General features: G+C 48.1%; 1 protein-coding gene across 1 annotated transcript in view; it reads right to left on the bottom strand.

Annotated features, from left to right (window-relative positions):
• Positions 1-18,919, bottom strand: part of VANGL1 (VANGL planar cell polarity protein 1) — a 73,185-nt gene that overhangs the window by 52,872 nt on the left and 1,394 nt on the right. Inside the window, exons 2-3 of the mRNA XM_064143996.1 lie at positions 4,631-4,921; positions 1,435-1,561 (exon numbers count right to left, since the gene is read on the bottom strand). Coding sequence (XP_064000066.1) covers positions 1,435-1,561; positions 4,631-4,713 — 210 coding nt within the window. The 5' untranslated portion in view covers positions 4,714-4,921. The remainder of the gene's footprint in view (positions 1-1,434; positions 1,562-4,630; positions 4,922-18,919) is intronic.

Genomic DNA, 18,919 nt, shown 5'->3' with positions numbered 1-18,919 from the left:
GTCAGAGAGAGTGATTGTCATTAGAATGGGCTGCCCAGGGAGGTGGTGGAGTCTCTGTCCCTGGAGGTGTTGAAGCAAAGCCTGGCTGAGGCACTTAGTGCCATGGTCTAGTTAACTGGATAGGGCTGGGTGCTAGTTGGAGTGGATGATGTTGGAGGTCTCTTCCAACCTGGCTAATTCTATGATTTCATGATCAACTGCTAGAGCAGACATTACTGGATCCATCCTAGGTGCCATCTAAATGCATCATTATTCCATTCTTTATTTAACCCAGTGTTAACACACTAGCAATCACTGAGGTCATCTTTCTTCTCAGCTATTTCTCTTTAGTTTTGCATTTCTTGCCTCCTTTCCGTACTGGGATCCTGGTTCTAATGTGCTTTACATGATTACCTAGAGGAAATCCTGCTTAAAAACCAAAAGTGCACATACAGGTGAAAGGACTGGCTCGTATAATCCACAGTGATATTGTGCTAGTTTGAGCCTAGCTGGGATATTTTGGTGAGAAGAATTAGATGACAGGCTGTGAAAAGGACACAATGGTGATAGCTACTGCACTGAGAGGCTTGCTGAGATGTATAAAATCAAGAACACAAACATAGATAACAGAGTTGCTCTCTGGCTGCCTGCACTTTTCTCTCTAACCTGCTTCCTAACTAATCCTTCTGCTTTCTAACTCCCCAGGCCCATCTTCCAAACTCACCCTTAACATTAGGCAAAGTCTGGGATAAGGTAGAGGGGTGGAAAGGTGGCTGGGAGGCAGTCCCAGGGAGGGGGACTCTGATTTCTGGGAGGGCTGTTGTGTTTCTGTACTACTTTTTGCCTTGTATATTTCTGTATATAGCTGATATGCCATTGGAATGGGCTGCCCAGGGAGGTGGTGGAGCTGCCATCCGTGGAGGTGTTCAAGAAAAGGCTGGATCAGGCACTTAGTGCCATGGTCTGGTTGACTGGATAGGGCTGGGTGCTAGGTTGGATTCATGATCTTGGAGGTCTCTTCCAACCTGGTTGTTTCTATGATTCTATGATATATTGTAAATACCTGCTTGTATATGGTGCTAAGCTGTAAATACAAAGCTCCATTCTTAATTTCTGGCTCAGCTGAGTCTAGTCTGGGTGATTTCATAAGAGCTGAGGGGCAGGTAACACTCAAACTATCACAGCTATGATGGAAACAGATATTTCTATAGAGCTTGGCAGATGACACTAAAAACAAGAGATAAATTAGTGACCCAGGTGTAGTCACACCAGCACTGGTGCTGTCAAAAACGATGCTCTCAAAGGATGACAAAACTGATTGAAATCTTGACTTGATGCACAAATAAAGTGGATCCTAAGTCATGGTTCCTTCCTAACAGCACGTGAGCAACTTTTTTTTTCCTACTCACACGTAGTTAAGTCAACACTTCACATCTGCTTTCATCTCCTCCTTACCTGGCCCTCCTCTGCCCGAGAGGCATCGTTCCCAAGCAGTGGCTCTGCAGGAGGTGTCTGGATCGTGACAGACTTCTCGGACCGACTGCCATCTTTGCTCCGCGGTGATTTGTGCCTGTCCCGACTCCTTTTCCAAACAGAGTAAGAGGAGAACAAAGTTACCAGACAGCAGACTCCACAACCTGCTCCAGGAACTCTACTTGCAACAGATGCTCTAAGCTTTAGGTCATCATCATGCTCGCCCATCTCTTGATCAATACTGATGCAATCTACAATAAAACAAGTTTCAGAAGATGCAAAACAGGGCCTTGCCCAGAGCAGCTTGCAGTCTGGCTGCTGGGACAGTCTACCCTCTCAGTGGTTGAGGAAGGGAGCAAGTGGGACAGGGATACATGCCCACCACCTCATTTTCTCTAGAACAGCCTCTGCAAGCACTGTGCTAGAAAGAAAAGGTTGCTTTCTCCAAACTTCATCTGGGATTAACTGGTCTACACAGCTCTCTATCTGTAATAGAAGTAAGTACATGTCCCTGTGAAATACAATTAACATCAAGAATTAATCTAGACACCCTTAGATCCTACAATGTCTAGTCCTGTCAGCTAGAGCCTTAACACTGTAGGCCAGCTGGTGAAGTTTATTTCCATTGGTTAATAATCCCCAGTTAACCTCCTGCAAAGACAGCAAGAACATCAAGAGTACCAGGTTAGCATTTACTTTCAGAGCACCCATGCAGACCGCATGCTTCTCATCTGAGAATGTCTCAGAACAACTTAACCCCCACCAATATGCTCATCAACATCTTCCTACCCCTTCCTATCTGTATAGGAAAGCAGCTTTTGCACTAGAGACCCTCACTGTGCTCAGGAACTGGCTTACAGATCAGAAGCTTCCAGAGAAGCTTCCCAGCTTTGGTCTCTCCATTGCATCCCTCTTGGAATTACCGAAGCTCAAATGTTTCATGGAATGAGACTTTTACCTGCTCACAGTAAGAGATTCCAGCATTTTTATGACCTCATTGCCATCTACAACTACCTGAAGTGAGGCTGTAGCCAGGTGGGGGTTAGTTTCTTCTGCCAGACAACCAGCAACAGAACAAGGGGACACAGTCTCAAGTTGTGCCAGGGGAGGTCTAAGCTCGATGTTAGGAGGAAGCTGTTGCCAGAGAGAGTGATTGGCATTGGAATGAGCTGCCCAGGGAGGTGGTGGATTCGCTGTCCCTGGAGGTGTTGAAGCAAAGCCTGTCTGAGGCACTTAGTGCCATGGTCTAGTTGACTGGACAGGGCTGGGTGCTAGGTTGGACTGGATGATGTTGGAGGTCTCTTCCAATCTGGTTGATTCTATGATTCTATGTTCCATTTAGGAACTTCAAAGGCATCTTTTCTACGTGGCATTCTAAGCTTCAAAAGGGCAATCCATATTGGAAGTTGAGTGTGCTAAAGAAGGCAGAAAAGGCAAACAAGAGATGTCTTACTCAAAAACTAGACTGCAGGACAAGAGTCTTATTTCACAGAATTTTTTTCAACCACACAGGGCAATTGCACCTGAACTGTAAAGTTATTTTAGACAGGCTCAGTTCTATGCTGCAGAGTTCTAAGTTGCAAAGACTGCAAGTGGCACACGTTTCACACGTGATGCTAACAAGGATGCAGGAAAAAAGGCTAACGTTTCCAAGTTAACAGAAGTTTTAGGGCAAGATGTTTTCTTGAGACTGCTGAACTACCATGGCAGAGAGAATCACAGAATTAACCAGGCTGGAAAAGACCTTCAGGATCATCAAGTCCAACCTATCACCTAACACTATCTACTCAACTAAACCACGGCACTCAACTAAACCAGGCTGTTTTTAAAAGACTTCCAGGGATGGTGGCTCCACCTACCTGGGTAGCCCATTCCATGCCAATCACTCTTTCTGTGAAGCACTTTTTCCTAACATCCAGCCTAAACCTCCCCTGGCACAACTTGAGACTGTGTCCTCTTGTTTTGTCACTGGGTGCCTGGCAGAATAGACCAACCCCCACCTGGCTACAACCTCCTTTCAGGTAGTTTTAGAGAGCAATTAGGTCTCCCCTGAGTCTCCTCTTCTCTGGGCTAAACATTCCCAGCTCCCTCAGCCTCCCCTCACAGGGCTGTGTTCCAGGCCTCTCACCAACCTTGTTGCCCTTCTCTGGACACATTCCAGTATCTCAACATCTCTCTTGAACTGGACACAGGACTCAAGGTGGTGCCTAACCAGCACTGAGTACAGGGGCAGAATGACTTCCCTGGTCCTGCTGTCACACTATTCCTGATGTAGGCCAGACTGCTGTTGGCCTTCTTGACCATCTGGGCACACTGCTGGCTCATCTTCAGTCAATTGTCCACCAGTACCCCCAGGTCCCTCTCTGCCTGGCTGCTCTCTGGACACTCTGTCTTGCAGCCTGTATTGCTGCAAGGTGGTGTTGTGCCCAAAGCATAGAATCCAGCACTTGGACTTGCTATTCAAGTTCAGAAAGACCTGACTTCTAATCCAATCAATGCAGAATTGTTGTGCACTCAAGTACCACTTAAATTCTACTTAAAAAAAACCAGCACATGAACAACAGAGTAGCCAGGAGGACAGTGGGGCAGGAAATATTACTATCACGCAACAAAATGGCAACAGAAGAGAAAACAACTGGCAATTATCAGTTTAGGAAGGCTGACACGTCATTTCCTCAAGACTACTGATCCCTCACACTTTAAGAACAGTTAAGTGAGACCTTTTCCTTCTGCTGATGCTTAAGACTACAGATCCCACACACTAAAACAGTTAATTGAGACCTTTTCCTTCTGCTGATGCTCAAGGCTTCTGCTGATGCTTAAGACTACAGATCCCACACACTAAAACAGTTAAGTGAGATCTGTTCCTTCTGCTGATGCTCAAGGCTACTGATCCCATACATTAAGAACCGTTAAGTGAGACCTTTTCCTTCTGCTGATGCTATCCTTATCTTTCTGGCTGTACATGACCCCAGCGTGCATCCAACAGATTGACTATCATTAAACTAACAGCATTATTGTTTCCAGTCTCCTCACTGGGTTCCTCATGTAGGCTCTCCATGTGCATCTTCTCCAAAGCTATGGCCCTAACTAGATTTGCCTGTGGCTTAGAGATTTTTTCCCATGGGACATGTTCTAGTTTAGAACAGTAAGTAATTAAAAACAAACATTTCCTTACCCTTGTCTGTGGGCTTTTTTGGAGTGACCTGAGTAGTGGGAGTATCCCGAGTATGTCGATTCTGTGTCCATTGCAGCAGACATCAGGTCTGCAGAGAGCAGCACAGATTTCGCTCAGAAAACAAGTCCCTGCTGCTCCTGAGGTGGAGTCCGTGGTGAAAGTGCTTTCCCAGGTACTTTTTGCTTCCCAGTCATCAGTGAAGATAGGTCCTCAGAGAGCAAGTGAGCTTCGATTACAAGGAATCTCATCCAAGGGAAAGGGAGGGAGGGTGATTGGATTCTCACGATCGACCTAAGGAAAGAGAAACAGGCATGGAAGTGCACTCCAGGCAAAGCAAGATACCATTCCTACTGCAGTAATTCCCTCACCCTGGATACATGGCAACACTTATCATAGCATCCAGCTCACAAACTTGTCCTGGCCAAATCTCTCTTTCTGATCCAGAAAAAATACTGGAATTTGTAGAGCTTTAAATAAGCTGACAACAGATCTCCATTGTGTGAAGCCTACCCTGTTCATCTAAAAATCTGGAAGAAACAGTGCAAGTCACCTGGAACAGACTTGGAGATCACAGAATCATAGAATCAGTATGGGCTGGAAGGGACCACAAGGATCATCTAGTTCCACCCTCCCAGCCATGTCCAGGGACACCTTACCCTGAGGCAGGCTGCCCACAGCCTCATCCAGCCTGACCTTAAACACCTTGGGCACTGTGGTAAAGGGTTGGACTTGATGATCTGTGAGGTCTCTTCCAACCTTGGTGATACTGTGATACCTCCAGCCATGGGGCCTCCACTGCCTCCCTGGGCAACCCATTCCAGCCTCTCACCACTCTCATGTGCGACTTTCTTCTCACAGTCACTCTGAATCTTCCCACCTCCAGCTTTGCTCCATTACCCCTAGTCCTCTCACTAGTGATAGCCCAAAAAGTCCTTCCCCAGTCTTTCTGTAGGCCCCCTTCAGATACTGGAAGGCCACAAGAAGGTCACCTGGGAGCCTCCTCTTCCCCACACTGAACAGCCTCAGCTCTTTCAGCCTGTCCTCACAGCAGAGCTGCTCCAGCCCACTGAGTATCCTCGTGGCCCTTGTCTGGACACGCTCCAGCATCTCCACATCCTTCTTGTAATGGGAGCTCCAGAACTAGGTGCAGTACTCCAGGTGGGGTCTCAGCAGAGCACAGTAGAGGGGGAGAACCAGCTCCCTCTCCCTGTTGACCACACTTCTCCTGATGCAGCCCAGGCTCTGGTTGGCCCTCCGGGCTGCAGGGGCACACTGCTGGCTCATGTTGAGCTTCTCATCCACCAGCAGCTCCCCGCAAGTGCCTGTCCTCAGGGCTGCTCTCCAGCCACTCACTGCCCAGCCTGGATTTGTGCTTGGCATTGCCTCGACTCAGGACCCTGCACTTGGTCTTGTTGAACCTCGGGCTGTTGGCTTGTGCTTACCTCTCCAGCCTGTCCAGGTCTCTCTGGATGGCAGCCTAGACACTGAAACTTGCCCCCAGAAGAAGTACCAGGCTTGCCTTTCACACACCCATTTCTTTGCCTATGTAATGCACAGCCCAAATATTCTCAGACAGAGAAAGGCAGCATTATAACCCATATAGAGAGGGAAGGGGAGGTGGGTCGAGGGTGACTTTCCTGGGAGAGGTGAAGGAGAGGATCAGACCATCATGTCTGAACCTGCTTTGCTTTCACAACTGCCAGGTGTGCTGATTATTATGCACATTAGCTACTAAACAATCAATGGCACTACCAGCACCTCCCTCGCTTTGTAACCTTTGCCACCAGAAGTTATTTTTGGCCCTGAAGAATTGAGCTTTATTACAACTTGTCTCTATATATACACATACTAATAACACTGGGGAGAGTTGATTTGAGAATACATCCAGCTTATATGGGCCAATGCTTCTTACAATGTACTTCCATTTGGAGCAGGAGCTTAAATCCTGTCTGTAAAGGGCAGAAGAGGGTCATGGTTTTTGGAACAGGAGCGGGGCAATGTCAGAACAATTCCCAACAGTGACATGTCAAAAACCCTCGACCCTGTGCTGAAGGGCAGACACCATTCTGCTTTCCAAACCCACATCCTGTGTTAGGTGAGAAGAGAAAGGGAAAGGCCTCATCAGCTTGGGGAAAGTCATGCAAACAGTGAAGAAGTGCAGCTATGGACAGAGGTACTTTGGCACATCCCAGTGTTTGGCATGCAGGGGCACTCTCACATGCCTCCTGCCCAGGTGACCACTGTCTACAGCCAACACAGGACTACAGCCGTGCTGTGCTTTCAGAGTGGGCAAAAAGACCACTTCAACATTAAATTGGATCCCTCTATTATTTTCTGCTCACAGCAGTTTGCAAAGCTGTTAGCCATAAAACAATCAAGTGCTGCTTTCAGCCCTCTCCCTCCCCAAATAATGAGGGACAACAACAGAAGTTGGGCTTTATACTTGGCCAGCCATTCTTTCCAGACATAAGATCCCCCCTGCTAACACCTCCAGAAAAGCTTGCAATCAAGCAGAGAGCTCTACCACACGCAAGCTGTGCCAAAGAACAAAGCCTGTTCCCCACTGTGTTCCTTGGCTGGTGGTGCAAATTGCAGTGAAGCGATCCTGCTGCACCAGGAGCTGTGGGTGACTGCACAGCTCTTGGACTTGCCAGGGATCTCTGGAAGGAGAAGGTGGGGGGGACCTTCTACATACATGAATTCCCAAGCTACAAGTGCATATCCTGCCTGACAAACCGGGTGGCCTTCTATGAACAGGTCATAATATAAAAAGATGAGAGGTGAACAACTGAGGTCATTTACCAGGACCTGAGCAAGGCCTTTGACACTGTCCCACACCACATCCTGGTCCCCAAGCTGGTGACAAATGGGTTTGATGAGTGGACCACGAGATGGATAAAGAACTGGCTTGATGGCTGCACCCAAACAGTGGCTGTCAATGGCTCCATGGCCAAGTGGAGGCCAGTGACAAGTGGAGTCCCTCAGGAATCAGTCCTGGGAGCAGTCTTGTTCAACATCTTTGTGGGTGCCATGGACAGAGGCACTGAGTGCAGCCTCAGCAAGTTTGCTGACAACACCAAGCTGTGTGGTGCAGCAGACAGGCTGGAGGGAAGGGATCCATCCAGAGGGACCTGGACAGGCTGGAGAAGTGGGCACAAGCCAACCTCATGAGGTTCAACAAGACCAAGTGCAAGGTCCTACATCTGAGTCAAGGCAATGCCAAGCACAAATCCAGGCTGGGCAGTGAGTGGCTGGAGAGCAGCCCTGAGGACAGGCACTTGGGGTTGCTGCTGGTGGATTAGAAGCTCAACATGAGCCAGCAGTGTGCACCTGCAGCCCGGCAGGCCAACCAGAGCCTGGGCTGTATCAGGAGAAGTGTGGCCAACAGGGAGAGGGAGCTGGTTCTCCCCCTCTACTGTGCTCTGCTGAGACCCCACCTGGAGTACTGCACCCAGTTCTGGAGCTCCCATTACAAGAAGGATGTGGAGATGCTGGAGCATGTCCAGACAAGGGCCACGAGGATGCTCAGTGGGCTGGAGCAGCTCTGCTGTGAGGACAGGCTGAAAGAGCTGAGGCTGTTCAGTGTGGGGAAGAGGGGGCTCCCAGGAGACCTTCTTGTGGCCTTCCAGTATCTGAAGGGGGCCTACAAAAAAGCTGGGGAAGGACTTTTGAGGCTATCAGGTAGTGAGAGGACTAGGGGGAATGGAGCAAAGGTGGAGATGGGGAGGTTCAGACTGGCCATGAGGAGGAAGTTGTTGAGCCTGAGAGTGGTGAGAGGCTGGAATGGGTTGCCCAGGGAGGCAGTGGAGGCCCCATGGCTGGAGATGTTTAAGGCCAGGCTGGCTGAGGCTGTGGGCAGCCTGCTCTAGGGTAGGGTGTCCCCGGGCACGGCAGGGGGGTTGCAACGAGATGATGCTTGTGGTCCCTTCCAGCCCTGACTGATTCTATGACATGATGTTAACGCTCATTAGCTCACAAGACTTGCACACAGCCTGTACCTTATGGCTCCAGCAATTGGCTGGGGTTCATTAAAGCTGGTTTTTACTTCTGTCCTGCTAGGCAACCACAGAAGAAAAAATCCTACCTCTGTTTCTGTTCTCTGATAAATGGGAGTGAGGCCATCACCCCCTACCTTCAGAAATCGCTATGCTAACATCTGAGAAGATGGATACGCAGGACCATGAAATCATTAGGCATTACAAACCAGAAGGTGAGGCCACTGGCCCTTATCTTCAAAAAGCACTGTGATACCAGTAAAGAAGATGGTTACACAGGATCTTGCAATCACTAGGTGTCATAAACTAGAACCACCCTCAGTTGTACAAAAGGTGCTAATAGGTATTACAGGATTAAACCACTGACTGTGGTGTTGCTGCCGGAGCCCCTTTGAGAACAAGCACTACCTTCACAAATGCACGCCAGCACATTACAGCAATAGGAAGAGCAAGGAGAGCTGACAATGTACATTAGTGCTCTAGTTTGAGCCTAGCTGGGATATTTTAGTGAGAAGAATTAGATGATAGGCTGTGAAAAGGAAACAGTGGTGATGGCTACTGCACTCATAGGCTCGCTGAGATGTAGAAGACCAAGAACACAAATATAGATAAGGGAGTCATGCTCTGTCTCCGGGGCTGCATGAACTTCTCTTTCTAACCTAACTTGCTTCCTGATTAATCCTTCTGCTTCATAACCCCCCTGGCCTAGCCTCCAAACTACCTTGAAAGTAAGGTAAAGTCTGGGGTAAGGTAGAGGGGTGGGAGAAGGTGGAAGGGTGGTTGAGAGCCCCTCCTGGGGACTCTGGTTTCTGGAAGGGCTGTTGTGTTTCTGTATTACCTTTTTAACTTGTATATTTCTGTGTATATCGTAAATACCTGCTTGCACACTGTGCTAAGCTGTAAATATGAAGCTTCACTCAATTTCCAGATAGACTGAGCTTAGTCTGGATGATTTTCTTAAGCGTAGCGGGGGGTGGGTAACACCCAAACCATCACAATTAGTAAGGGCTTATGCACTATTTCTAGGCTTCTAGGAAAGTGTCAACTCCCAGTCGTTTCCTCTAACCACAAAAAAGAACTTTCCCCCAGCTCCTAGACAGAAGAATCAGAGCTGAGACAAGGACTAGCAACAGAGCTTCTCTTCTGACCAATCTCACTTGCATCCGCCAGGGTCACATTTGTCTGGAGACATCAGAGAACATTTCAGCAGGCAGAGGCTGCTGTGGAAATGTGCAGACTACACAGAAATGTGCATTCCCATACAGCAACCATGAAAAAGCAGAGTGAAGCAAGGCAGTGCTGAAAAGCAGACTCATGGAAGACCAAGGCAGGAACGTCAGGTCAGGGCAGGCTGGATCGTGCCAACTTTCATTTTCTGTGTAAACAAGAGCAATGGTTTTGACACTGCGCTGTGAAAAGTCAACAAGGCAACCCCCCCAAAAAAGTTGATGTCTCCTAGATTGTTGTCAGAAGCAGTATGCTGACTCTTGGGACTCCACATCATCCCCTTGCCCCCAAGTGGCAGGACACACCAGTGGCTAAATAGATGCTCCTGTCAAGACATCTGCACGTCTCCCAGGGACTTTTGAGGCTATCAGTTAGAGACAGGACTAGAGGGAATGGAGCAAAGCTGGAGGTGGGGAGATTCAGAGTGGCCATGAGGAGGAAGTTGTTGAGCATGAGAGTGGTGAGAGGCTGGAACGGGTTGCCCAGGGAGGTGGTTGAGGCCCCATGCCTGGTGGGGTTTAAGACCAGGCTGGATGAGGCTGTGGGCAGCCTGTTCTAGGGTAGGGTGCCCCTGGGCATGGGAGGGGGGGTTGGAACTAGATGCTCCTTGTGGTGTCTTCCAACCCTGACTGATTCTATGATAACAAAATATATCTGTGTGCTAGTTTGAAGCTAGCTAGAATGTTTTGGTGAGAAGAACTAGATTACAGGCTGTGAAAAGAAAACAATGGTGATGTCTACTTCACTCATAGGCTTGCTGAGATGTATAAGAACAAGAATCCAAACACAGAAAAGGCACTTCTTCTTGGGGTATTGCCTCAGCTGCATTTCTCTCTCTTTAGCCTCTGTGCTGTCTCTCTGATTAATCCACTTTGCTTCCTAAACCCATGGCTGAACCTCCATTCTTCCTTGGGACTGGGGTAAGGTTGAGAAGGGTGGGAGAAGGTGGAAGGGTGGTTGGGAGCCCCTCCTGGGGACTCAGGTTTCTGGGAGGGCTGTTGTGTTTCTGTATTACCTTTTACCTTGTATATTTCTGTATATAAATGTATACACTGTAAGTATCTGCTTGTATATAAGCTTCATTCAAATTCCCAGAGCTGGCTGAGTCTAGCCTGGGTGATTTCCAAGGTGTGGGGGGGTGGGTAACACCCAAACCACTACAATCTGTCTAACTCTAGCTGGAAAAAGCTCTGTCTGGTGCCCAACCAAGGCTGATTGTTAAGAAGGCTTCCTAGATTTGGCCAACCAAGGATAGCCTGTCTAGCCTGCTAGCTAGACGTCACTTCTAGCCTGGGCAGGATGAAATGAAGAAATCAAGGAGGAAGAAGCACAGTCCAAACACACCTCCACAGCCAAGTCAAGCAGATTACCTATCTCCTAGTCAATTTCACTGCAGGAAGGAGACCTGTCTTACTCCAGAAAAAGCTTCTGGAAATACTGGGGAAGAGACAGAGAGGGGACTAAAAGACAAGTAATGTGCTAAACTACCTCTCCAGGTTGGAGCTCATTCACAGAAATCAGCCCTGGATTAGCCACCACCCCAACAGCATCCACTACTGGAGCCTAGGAAAAGCTAAAGGAGACAAGCTATACATAAGTGCTTCCACTGTATCCAAACCAAGCACAGCCTTTAAACAGCTCCACCACTAAATCACTATTAGAGATGATTCCTTACCACATAGAATCCACATAGAATCAACCAGGTTGGAAGAGACCTCCAAGATCATCCAGTCCAACCTATCACCCAGCCCTAACCAATCAACTAGACCATGGCACTAAGTGCCCCATCCAGTCTTTTCTTGAAGACCTCCACGAATGGCAGCTCCACCACCTCCCTGGGCAGCCCATTCCAATGGCATATCAGCTATATACAGCAATATACAAGGCAAAAAGTAGTACAGAAACACAACAGCCCTCCCAGAAATCAGAGTCCCCCTCCCTGGGACTGCCTCCCAGCCACCTTTCCACCCCTCTACCTTATCCCAGACTTTGCCTAATGTTCAGGGTGAGTTTGGAAGATGGGCCTGGGGAGTTAGAAAGCAGAAGGATTAGTTAGGAAGCAGGTTAGAGAGAAAAGTGCAGGCAGCCAGAGAGCAACTCTGTTGCCTCCACCACCTCCCTGGGCAGCCCATTCCAATGGGAAATCACTCTTTCTGTGAAGAACTTCTTCCTAATATCCAGCCTATACCTACTCTGGCACAACTTGAGACTGTGTCCCCTTGTTCTATTGCTGGTTGCCTGGGAGAAGAGGCCACCCCCCACCTGGCTACAATGCCCCTTCAGGTAGTTGTAGACAGTAATAAGATCACCCCTGAGCCTCCTCTTCTCCAGGCTAAATAACCCCATCTCCCTCAACCACTCTCTGGGCAAGAACAACCGTGCTGTACAAAGAAGCAGCCCCATCATCTGGGCCCAAACAAGTGTGAATTGAGAGGCCAATTTAGCCAATTGAAACGGCTTCACAAAAGATCATTACATTTCATAGGACTCCACCGAAGGCACAGTCTGTTTGCAGAGCTTCTGACCCTGCCTGGAAAGAAAGCTCCCGTGGCCCGAGGGTAAAGTTGCACTGTATTTCAGCACTGACAAGAAACCTGGTGTAAGGAGCTTCCACCTCCACACCACGGTTCACCACTCTTGGTTGTGTCAACACAATTCTCAGCAAGCAAACAGCACTGCTGGAAAACAAAACAAAACAAAAATCCCTTCTCTCCCCCTTGCCAGGCTTTTGTCTCGGATCCTTTCCGTGACCTAGTTCACAGCACAGCCCCAAACAGCAAAACCAATACCAGGGTGAAGAGCAGTGCAAGCGAACAGCTAGCGGGGAGATGGGAATGCCTCCTCCCTTCCAGCCACAGTGGTGTGACTGCAAACCCAGCACTTGGCTCCCAGTGCGGCCAACGCTCTCGCTCAGCCTTTCCCTTACTCACTGGTGACTAAAAGATACCAAATACAAGATGAAAAACAGTGCTAAGGCCACACCAAAGGACCCTGAAGGGCAATGAAGCTGGTGAGAGGTCTGAAACACTGCCCTGTGAGGAGAGGCTGAGGGAGCTGGAGGTGGGGAGCCTGCAGAAGAGGAGGCTCAGGGGTGACCTCATTGCTGTCTGCAACTACCTGAAGGGAGGCTGCAGTCAGGTGCGAGTTGGTCTCTTCTGTCATGCAAGCAGCAACAGAACAAGGGGACAGAGTCTCAAGTTGTGCTGGGGGAGGTCTAGGCTGGATGTTAGGAGGAAGTTGTTGCCAGAGAGAGTGATTAGCATTGGAATGGGCTGCCCAGGGAGGTGGTGGAGTCGCTGTCCCTGGAGGTATCACAGTATCACACAGTATCACAGTATCACCAAGGTTGGAAGAGACCTCACAGATCATCAAGTCCAACCCTTTACCACAGTGCCCAAGGCTAGACCATGGCACCAAGTGCCACATCCAACCTTGCCTTGAACTGCCCCAGGGACGACGACTCCACCACCTCCCCAGGCAGCCCATTCCAGTGCCTAATGACTCTCTCAGTGAAGAACTTTCTCCTCACCTCGAGCCGAAATTTCCCCTGGCGCAGCCTGAGGCTGTGTCCTCTTGTTCTGGAGCTGGCCACCTGAGAGAAGAGAGCAACCTCCTCCTGGCCACAACCACCCCTCAGGTAGTTGTAGACAGCAATAAGGTCACCCCTGAGCCTCCTCTTCTCCAGGCTAAACAACCCCAGCTCCCTAAGCCTCTCCTCGTAGGGCTGTGCTCAAGGCCTCTCACCAGCCTCGTCGCCCTTCTCTGGACACGCTCAAGCATCTCAGTGTCCTTCCTAAACTGGGGGGCCCAGAACTGAACGCAGTACTCGAGGTGTGGTCTGACCAGTGCAGAGTACAGGGGCAGAATGACCTCCCTGCTCCTGCTGACCACACCACTCCTGATACAAGCCAGGATGCCACTGGCTCTCTTGGCCACCTGGGCACACTGCTGGCTCATGTTCAGGCGGGTATCAATCAGTACCCCCAGATCCCTCTCTGTCTGGCTGCTCTCCAGCCACTCCGACCCCAGCCTGTATCTCTGCATGGGGTTGTTGTGGCCAAAGTGCAGCACCCTGCACTTTGAGCTATTGAACCCCATCCCATTGGCCTCTGCCCATCTGTGCAGGCGGTCAAGGTCCCGCTGCAGAGCCCTTCTGCCCTCCAGCTCAGTCACATCTGCCCCCAGCTTAGTGTCATCTGCAAACTTGCTGATGACTGACTCCATGCCCTCATCCAGATCATCTATGAAGATGTTAAAGAGGATGGGGCCCAGCACTGATCCCTGAGGGACACCACTAGTGACTGGCCGCCAGCTGGATGTGGCACCATTCACCACCACTCTCTGGGTCCGGCCCTCCAGCCAGTTCTGAGGCACTTAGTGCCATGGTCTAGTTGATTGGCCAGGGCTGGGTGCTAGGTTGGACTGGATGATCTTGGGGTTCTCTTCCAACCTGGTTGATTCTATGATATGATATGTTGTTTTGAGGATAAATGGAAGAACTGGAGGCCCTCTGAGTCAACTAGTTGAGGACTTTGCTTTATTTTCTTTTTCTGTGAAATGTGAAGGAGAGCTTCTCTTCTCTAATGGATGTGTTTCTACTGACTTCATCTTCAGGGTCAAACAAAATGAGTTAATCTCTGTTGATTTTCATGTGAAACCAACTGAAAAAAACAAAACCAAAACACTTGAAAATGAATAAATAAAAAAATGGCTGAGGCACTTAGTGCCATTGTCTGGTTGACTGAACAGGGTTTGACTGAATAACCTTGGAGGTCTCTTCCAACCTGGTTGATTCTTTGATTCTATGATGCTACATGATAACTACTGGATGAGCTTGGAGGTCTCTTCCAACTTGGTTGATTCTTTGATTCTATGATCTTACATGGTAACTATTAGATGATCTTGGAGGTCTCTTCCAACCTGGTTGATTCTTTGATTCTATGATCTTACATGGTAACTATTGGATGATCTTGGAGGTCTCTTCCAAACTGGTTGATTCTTTGATTCTGTGATCCTACACGATGACTACATCCACATAGTTATCCCTGAGTATGGCAGAGATCATGGTAATTACAGTTTCCATGCAGCTAGACCACTCATTGTAACTCCCTCTTTTCATATGCTCATAAATCTTCAAAAAGAGCTCTTTTGAATCGCTGTTTTCCATGCTGGGAGCCCAATCCCATTTTCAATGAACTTCGCTTTGTGATTGTCTTCAAGGGAGCACAGTTTGGCTCTCAGCCCAAAGGAAATTTAAAAGAGCAAGTTACATCTTTAAATCAAAGAAAGGCAAACACAAAACAAGAGCACTCTTTTACATCCTATGCTTTCCCGGATGGATTTTCCCCTGTGAAGTTGAGGCAAATAACTCCAAAGCAGCTCAGCTTTGAAATGCTTGTCTGTGGTGCAGCTTCAATCTTACTCTGTTTAAAACTTGTAATTGCTGAGAGTTGATTTTACCAGTCAGTTCACGAAGTCACATGGATTTGGAAGTGCCATCTGGAGCACAAGCAGCTACAAGTGTCCGTGAGGATGGGCGCGCGTTCGGCTCCACACGCCGATGCCCTCACTTATTAAACAGTACCAGCTGTCTGCAGGGTAATGGATGCCCAGGAGCTATCATGCTGAGAAAGCTTTTCTTTTCCTTCATTTAGTGAAAAGGAAGAGCTTTGCAAGTTACACACAGAACTCCAAATGCTAAGCCATGGGATAGCATTAGGGTTCAAGAGCATAAATAATTAAAAGATGGCTAAGCAGGGAGGAAGTCTTCACAGAATCACAACATTTCTTAGATTGGAAAAAACCTTTAAGTCCAATCATTAGTTTCACACTGACAAGTCCTTGACTAAACCAAATCCCTGAGCACATCATCCCATCACTAGGAATCGCTATGGTTGGAAAGGACCACCAGGACCATCTAGTTCAAAGTCTTCCAACTTGGCTGCATGGTACTGGTGCAGAGTATTCCTACCACTCCCTTCAGAAAGATGGGAAGTTACATAACTTGCTCTGTTCAGTTGCATATAGAGTTAAAACCTATGAGCAATGCCACAGGAACTTTTGCTTTTCAATTTCCTGAGCCAGCCCAAATCCAGCAATTTGATCTGTAAGCAAGGAAGTTCACCTATGTTCACCCTATGAGGAGAGGCTGAGGGAGCTGGGGGTGTGGAGAAGAGGAGGCTCAGGGGTGACCTCATTGCTGTCTACAACTACCTGAAGGGAGGCTGTAGCCAGGTGGGGGTTGGTCTCTTCTGCCAGGCAACCAGCAACAGAACAAGGGGACAGAGTCTCAAGCTATGCCAGGGGAGGTCTAGGCTGGATGTTAGGAGGAAGTTGTTGTCAGAGAGAGTGATTGGCATTGGAATGGGCTGCCCAGAGAGGTGGTGGAGTCGCTGTCCCTGGAGGTGTTGAAGCAAATCCTGGCTGAGGCACTTAGTGCCATGGTCTAGTTGATTGGCCAGGGCTGGGTGCTAGGTTGGAGTGGATGATCTTGGAGGTCTCTTCCAACCTGGCTGATTCTGTGATCTATTTGCAGAGTCAAGGCTTGCAGTTTTCATGGTTAGGGAGCTTTGGGAAACATGTTTTTTTCCAAAAGCCTTCTACTGATATTTTAATTTGTTAGCTTTCATTCTATGACACTAAATAAGGTTAATTTTGGGCTTCTGTATATAGAGAAAACAAAGCTTTTACTCTGTGGCAGTTGCTCTTGATCTGCAAGCCCCTTCATCCTAAAAAAACGTTTAGTAGGCAGCAAATTCAATCCCTCTAGCAGCAACAGCTTCTCTTCTCTTTAGCTTTTCAGGTGCTTCTTAGAAAGATTTCATAGACCCCCCCAGGAATTTCCAGCCCCTAGGCTGAAAACCATTAGTCCATGACACGGGTACTTCAAAATGAAAAGTCACTTGGTCTATTGAAGAAATCCACCTGCATGCTTAAGCAGAACATGCAATAACACAGGTCTGGAAACACAGCAAGGCTGTTTCAACTGGCAATAACAATGCTCAGCCAAAACTAGACAAGCAAGCCCTGTTACCAAATATTAAGCCCTAGCCTCTCGCCTCCTTGTTTCACAGCTAGAATTTGGGAAGACCTCTGCATGAGACCCATCAGTGAAACACCTCTCTGGCAGATGTCCTCTGCCCACTCCAAGCACCACAGCTGTTTTTAAAGTACAACCAGGAATTCCAGTTTATCATGCAAATTATACCTCAGCCTCCATCTGGTGAAAGCTTGTGTTTCCTCACTCATACATCTCTTGATGAGTTGTTAGACCTTCAAGCACACCTTGCAACCCCAGAGCCATGTGACATGGTAAAAGGTATTATGGCATTGCTCTCATGATACTAGTCTGAGCACAGGAACTGTTTTCCAAGAGTGGACAGGCATTGGAACAGGTTGTCCAGGGAGGTGATGGAGTCACCGTCCCTGGAGGTGTTCAAGAAACATGAGGGCGTGGTACTTTGGGACATGAGTTAATGGCCATGGTGGTTTTAGGTTGAGGGTTGGACTTGATGATCTTATAGATCTTTTCCAACTGAAATAATTATATGAGTCTGATTCCAAACTGATATTTAATTCTCTATAGCCTTACTGAAACAAAGAGGGGAAAGACTCTTGTGAGGCTCTTCAGGTTCTGCCTATCCAAGCAAGCACTGCACTTTAAAAGTTTATTTTAGCCCCTGCTCTTGGATCTCAAGAGAGCATTAAAGGCCACTAAATGTGCACCCCCTCCTTTAGAATACTGCATGTCTTACTGTATTTTCTATTTCAAGCCAAAATCAAAAAGAAGTTTAAGTTCACAGACTCTGATCAAGTCCTCAGCACCCAACACGGAGGAGCAGCACAGTATGGAGCTTCCATCTCCCTCCTTCTGTACAAAGCCAATGCCATTCTGATCTTGCAAAGAGAAAGGGCAAGGGCACTGACCCCTGAGAAAACAGCCATTGTTCTTTTGACTCCAAACAGATAGTTCTGAAGTAAAGGCTAAGGAGAAACTTAAAAGAAGTCATAAGGAAGTTTTCACAAGCGTTCATTTTCTCCTTCTGCCAAACTCCCCTGGAATGGGTTGCCCAGGCAGGCAGTTGAGGCCCTATCCCTGGAGGTGTTTAAGGCCAGCCTGGATGAGGCTGTGGGCAGCCTGCTCTAGGTGTCCCAGCAGGAAGGGGGTTGGAACTAGACGGTCCTTGTGGTCCCTTCCAACCCTGATTCTATGATTCTAAGACAGCACCAGATACAGATTGCACTGTTTTCCCTGAGCAGAAGTGGACATTACAGTTCCCATCTCAGGTCCTTATAGAGCACGACTCACCCTATAGCAGCAAAGCCACATTTCTGATGCCATTCCTCGCTTTGCTTGTCAAAGGTGGGGGTGGAAGGCAGGCAGGCTACCATAAGAATGAGACATGCAGTTTTGCCAGGACAACTGCACTCATCTTGCTAACATCCTGGTAAGACATCCCCAGCTGCACACGTTCATAAGATATGGACCAGCACGAACACCGCCACCACTAACCAAAACCAAAAGGCAGCAACAGCAGCCACAAGTAGCTGCTGGGCAATGACCATGGGCCAGTGTGGTTCCAACACGGGCTTGGAGGCTTCCCAAATTTCATCTCATAAGGAGCATTCTTAAGGCAGACTTTCTGTAATACTACTCACCATTTCTTTTTCAAAATTAACAAGTGGAATGATCAGAGAGCCAACACATTTTGGGACCACTGCCAAATCTCAGAGAAGGAAAAGAGCCAAGCATGGTCAAAAATGAAGCTCTTCAAAGACAGCAAAACACTGCTGAAGCTCTCGTCACAACCTCCTCTCAAAGTTAGGAAGCCCCCCTGATGGCCTCACAGGTAAAGACGTTACAAAATATACTCTACAATACCCTAATTTGCCTTCTCAGCCTGTGAGACTTAATTTCTTAACTCTTGCAGTTAAGTCATTATCAACAAACCTAGGGCCGAAAAAATCCACTACTTCAGTCACAGGCTTGCTCAGTCTTCCTCTGCAGACCAAAAACCCTACTCTCATTGTTTGTCATAGAATCAATCAGGTTGGAAGAGACCTCCAA

Source organism: Pogoniulus pusillus, chromosome 5 (assembly GCF_015220805.1).
Source record: "Pogoniulus pusillus isolate bPogPus1 chromosome 5, bPogPus1.pri, whole genome shotgun sequence".
Taxonomy (NCBI): domain Eukaryota; kingdom Metazoa; phylum Chordata; class Aves; order Piciformes; family Lybiidae; genus Pogoniulus; species Pogoniulus pusillus.
This window is presented reverse-complemented; position numbering and strand designations above follow the sequence as displayed.